The sequence below is a fragment of the Vigna radiata genome, chromosome 7 (assembly GCF_000741045.1).
Source record: "Vigna radiata var. radiata cultivar VC1973A chromosome 7, Vradiata_ver6, whole genome shotgun sequence".
Classification (NCBI taxonomy): Eukaryota; Viridiplantae; Streptophyta; class Magnoliopsida; order Fabales; family Fabaceae; genus Vigna; species Vigna radiata.
The window spans coordinates 23,487,854-23,493,626 of NC_028357.1; the positions used below are offsets into that span (position 1 = coordinate 23,487,854).

General features: G+C 34.0%; 1 protein-coding gene across 1 annotated transcript; it reads right to left on the bottom strand.

Annotated features, from left to right (window-relative positions):
• Positions 1-633: 633 nt before the first annotated feature.
• LOC106768122 (putative clathrin assembly protein At1g25240) lies at positions 634-2,016 on the bottom strand. Its single transcript, XM_014653077.2, has one exon. It carries the CDS (start codon positions 1,819-1,821, stop codon positions 856-858), a length of 966 nt encoding a protein of 321 aa, XP_014508563.2. The 5' UTR covers positions 1,822-2,016; the 3' UTR covers positions 634-855.
• Positions 2,017-5,773: the final 3,757 nt, after the last annotated feature.

The window sequence follows — 5,773 nt, forward strand, 5'->3', positions numbered from 1 at the left end:
CGACTTCATCTCTGACCACTTTGTCAGGGTAAAGTCGTGCAGGGGGCACGACTTCTTCATTTAAAGTTGTTTGAGTCCCCACGATTTGGCTACTTTGATAATTTGAATTTTTTTTTTGTCTAGATACATAATTTTCGGTTCAAATTTGTCTATTTACTTACAAAAGCCCAAATATTCTTATAAGGGTCACAAAAGGTTGAAATGATCTCACAAGATCAGCTCTTCAAATTTTCTTCCCGTAAGAAATGTTTTCTTTACTTGTATGATATGCTCTCTTTGCTAATGTATCTTCGTGTGGCTTCTTAATATGAGAAGAGTGACTCCAAAGACACTTTTACGCATAAGTTAGTTAGGATCTTTATCTTAATCGTACTTAGATGAACTTGATTATATCCGAGCCATCTTGTTACCTAATTCATGTTAAGCAGCCCAAGAATATCTATCACATTTTTGCAGAAAATCCTAAAAAATAAATAAATAATTTGGTGTTAGGTTCATGATCAACATGTGTCGAATTGAAATTGTTCAAATTAACAAGTTAGTTAACATCGATCATGGGCAGAAAAATAAAAATAGATGACGTTAAAATATTCTGCAATTTCAATATCTAATTATCATATATTCAACAACAATAAAACAGAAGTATGTCATGAATTATTTTCTAATGCAGAAGAAAAGCTGATTCACAAGTTCTTCCGCAGTTATGGAGAAGAGTATGAATAAGAACATTACCCCTTCGGATTCCATTTCCCCACATTTTCCTTTACCCCGGAAGAATAATATACACATGGCACAATGAATCTAGCAAACTGAAAAAAAGTGAACAACACGTAAACATCGGTTCTATAATGCTAATTAAAAACTAATTAGATCTGGAAGAGGTTGATTGTGACCAGAAACATAAGGCACAATGTGATAAGATTCCTCAAAAGGGTTGGTTGTGTTGCGAATATCCTTTTCACCAGAGACAGTATGCATTCCTTTACCACCAAACATCACATCATCATCATTATCAAAAACCTCCCATTGGTGAGTGATGATGGTCGTCAAACCCTTCTCTGAGTCCTTCTGGTGTGAAACAGGTACAATGGTAGAACAATCTCTTACCACAATGGCTTTGTCCTCATCATTTGCCGCAACACCATCCTTCTTTTTGGAAGAGGCACCATTGATTATTTTCACAAGATCTTGAATGTCCTCCTGAGAAATTCTTTCAATTTGGGGACACTGAGAGGCATTGAGGACACCAATATCCTTGCAAAACTCAAGGAACGAAGACAACTCCTCCCTTTGAATCGATGCTTTCTGAAGAACCTTGAGGCCAATACTTGCTTCCATCCTCCCACCCATTTCATATATCCTCAACAAAACCTTGGCAATCTTGTTGCAAAACTTACTATACACACCGAAAACCTCAACTATAACACAGTCCATGGCTTCAAGAACCAAACCAACATTCATGTTCTCGTTCCGAGGCCTGATCTGAAGAAGCATATCAACCAACCCTTGCAACTTTTGCAAACCCTCAAGCTCTTCCATCAACGTCTCCTCCACCTCCATCTCCTTGTTATTCTTCTTTAGCTTTCTAACCTCGGAGGATACGTACGCCGATCTTTGGTCCAAATACGCAAAATAAGCACGAATGAAATCGTTGAAGTCCCAAGCCTTCTCGGTGCTCAAATGGGCATCAGAAAAGTTTGAGAGGTCAAAGGGTAATCTCCCCATGCGTTGCACTATCGGGATGTCACAGCAGAAAATGCCATGGATGAGCATCAAGCCTTTCATCGCGACCACCCAGCTTCGAGTCTTCTGCATGCGCATGGAGAGAGACCACACAATAGGTTTGAGGTACGAGGGTGAGGTTCGTAACCAATGGAACACTTTCTGAACGTTCTTAGAATCTATGCGTTGATCATCATGGCTTGTAGCCTTGATCACCACAGCTTCTAAATTAGGGTTGTGGAACTCACTCTTTCGCGCGAACTTTGCAACCCATATGCTGTTCTTGTCTTTTATGGCTCCAGCGGCTCTCGCCCACACCCTCATTTCCTTTTCTTGATGCTTGTGAATATATTTGAAACAAAGGTTATAGAATGATGTATAAAGTAAGGTTAGGGAGACGGTGGTGAGGATGGTTATCTCTTCACCACCTTCAACCTTCCCTTCTTTCTCAAGGGAAAACTTGTATTAAATTTTTCTCTTGGTTTGCAAGATTTTCTATGTTCTGAGAACTCTATGTGGTTGGGACGAAAGATTGGATGATGGAGACAACAACGCAAACGCAAAAGGTTTCATGTGTTTTAGTTTTCTACAACGTATCCACCTGGCATCATGGCGTATTTTTGGTCTTCATGTCTTGGAATCCGTCAAAGTTGTTACCTAAAACTCGTGTTTGGCTGACTTGCCACGTTTGGAAATGCTTCTTGGAAGAGAGTTGGCTAAATGAAAGGGATCAAGAGTTTTTTTGGGGCCCCACGGTATGGATTTTACTTAATTCTGCAACGTGAACTGGTGCCAGAAGGTATTTTGGTCATTCTTGTTCTTGTCACCTCACCATGCAAGAGTCTACCTGCATGTCGTCATTAGGTTGCTTTTGTTAACGTGTACGATGTTGCCGGCTTCTCTCCAACCACAAATATTTCGTGAAGTTTAAGTATACTTTCTTTAGTGAGGGAAATTTTTCGGCTAACAGTCTACTCACTCTACTTATTCAAAGCTCAAAGCGTATTATTCAATGTTTATGATGCACTAATGTTTATTGTAATATCTTGCAAAAAGAATTAATTTATGTAGCAATATATATATATATATATAGCAATGTTTACATTTTTTAAGTAAGATTTTCTGTAAAAATCTTGTTGTAAAAATCTTGATTTTTATAGTCCATTTACTTCTCGTGATTGAAAGGACATAGGATGTAAACAGATTGGCCGAATCAATAAAAATCAACGTTTGAACTTTCTGATCTCTATGCTCTTTTATTCAGTCGATTATGCTTTAGTATATTCGATTAAATCAACTAGTGAATTGCATATATTTTAATTTGTGATTCAAGAAAACTGTAAAAATATTTTATTTTGTGAAAAAGATTTTGAAAACTTTTATTTTTACACTTTACCAATTTATCCTCCTCTTGGTGTGAGAAATTAAAACATTCTATTTTAAAAATTTATATATACTTTTCATTTATATTGTTTTTCTTGTTGTTGAGGGCTTATGAATTATCATTTTCTCACTCAATAGCTACGTGCAAAGAGACAACACTAAACTTAAACACTAACAAGACAAGAGAATTAGTTAAAACAAAATAAGCAGAAAAGTTTGGCAAGGAAGTATTCAAGATTGGGAGGGCCCAATCCGAAGGTGGTGGACGAGTTATGACAACCTTTTTATTTTAGAAACTCAAGACTTAAAAATGGATATCAAACTTCTAAAAGCCAACCTAAAATTTGTAGGCCCAAGAATTAGACCTAAATTAATCCTATATTTAGTTTAAATTTTATTAACAAAAAGAAAGATCTTATATGTGATTATTATCTTATTAATATGGAAAACTAGATAAATAGTTACTATCTTTGTATTCCTTTATCTTCTATTATTAATTTTGTAATCTTTATGTTTTGTTATTATCCTTGTAATTCTACCATTTTCCTTGTAATCTTTAGGAAAATAAAATTTTAACACCATTTTTTGACACTATTTTGACACTGCACACGTGTCAAAATGTGGTTGGACGATTTCAAATTAAAAAATAAACTTTGGTTTTTCTCTTCCAAATATACCCCTGCTTCAACTTTTTTAATTTGAAATCGTCCAATCACATCTTAACACGTGTGCAGTGTCAAAATAGTGTCAAAAAATAGTGTTAAAATATCATTGTCCAACAATTTATAACCTATTTGTCTATAAATAAAATGCTCCATAGCTAAGAACTATTTTGGTCTTAGTACTCTACTTCACGTGAGATCAAGAGAGTCCTTGATTTTTATATCTTTGATAAAAGACACTCAATATTTTACCGAATTTACTTTTTGGACTAGCCAAATGCACGTATGGACAAGATGTGCATATTCACAAAACGTATGGTAAAATTTTCATGAATTAGAAGTATTTTTCTGTGTTGATTAATTTAAGATATAGTATGTCTAGGGAGTCTAATAGAGTATTTATTAGGTTAAAACGTGCAGTATAATGTATGTAAATTGTCTCGTGAACTAGTTACCTTTGCTTGTTTTTTCTTAAGTTGGTTAGGATCTCCTTAAATACTTATAACTCCCTTGTCTTGTCCTTTGTAAAAGTTGTATATGCCAGTTATTGGATATACAGAAATACAATAGTGACGCTTGTACAAACTTCAATTTGCACATACAAGACATTTTTTTCATATATATTTTTCTTAGGATTTTTTATTTTTTTTAATCTCTTTCGAGTGTGATTCCTTACAATTATTGTGTTGTTTCTTTGTTGTGCTTAATTTGAGAATCAAGATGAATGTTTTGTTCAAGAATCAAGAGATTTGAATTTCACTTTCCAGCAACACAAAACACAAGAGGCGTGTTTTGAAGCAGTTGGGGGAAAGAACTCATTTCATTATTTTCTCTCTCTCCGATGAGGTGCACTATGACTTAAGGAGAGAAGATCTAAGGAATATTATACTTTGAAATTGGAGAAATTGTTAATGACAATGTCCATTTGCAACAAACTTTGTTAAAACTTGATGAATTTTTAGGACATAGACCTCAAGGTAGATAATAAGGATGCAATGATAATTAAGTTAGCCTTTCTCACGTCATCTTGGATAACTTTATTCAGTGAGTGAAGTTTGGTATATATTTGAATTGAAATTAAGTGATTGACATGATTCATTGAGCTTAAAAGAGAAAGATTCATTGTTAGACAGGAATTAGAATGTTTTGTTAGGATTCAAAATAACACTCTGATTTGAATTTGGAGTAGAAATGATATGAAGGGTAGTGTGGTCCTAGGACTACCCTCATATTCCAAATTCCCCCAAAATAGCCTTTTCATTTATTGGGTCACTCGTGTTGAAGATAATTCATCTTTTCAGAAGACACAACTGTTGTTATTATTATTTCTTGAAGTTGGCCTTAGGTAATGAATTAGGGTCCTCGAAGTGGAGGAAGAAGATATGGGGTTTGGAAGAGTCGTTGTAGTATCTGATTGTTTGAAGTAGAGAGGCTGGTCCCTCCTTCTGCACTAACAACTCTATCTTTTCAGTCACATTTTGTTTTCTAACACCACTCTGCTGCAGTTCCTTTCGATACGTTTCATACAAAGAAAAAAAAAATTAACTATTTTAAAATTCTGGATATGAAGTGGTGCTAATCTTTATAGGAATTAGATTTCTATTTTATTTGTATTGTATGTTTTTAATAAATCTTACCTATTATGTTAATTGTTAAGTTGTTGAAATGTGCACATAAAAAAGAAATTTTTAATTAAATAAATCATAAATCAATTCATAAAATCTTGATATTGCGTAACAATAAATTTGTAAGTTTTTCTTTTTTTTTCATTTATAATTATTTATCTGAATCATCTTAACCCGTCATGAGATTTCTAACTCTCCGCACTAGTTATCTTTATATGCCACCCCTCAACCATCATATACCCTGTCTTTCTTTTTGTGCCTTCCAAAATAAAGCTTTTTTTTGTTGGCTTTTGGACTTAATGTACAACACAAACAAAATACTATATGCTCAAATAAGTTTATCTTTTTTAATATATGATTAATTTGAATTTAATTATATAA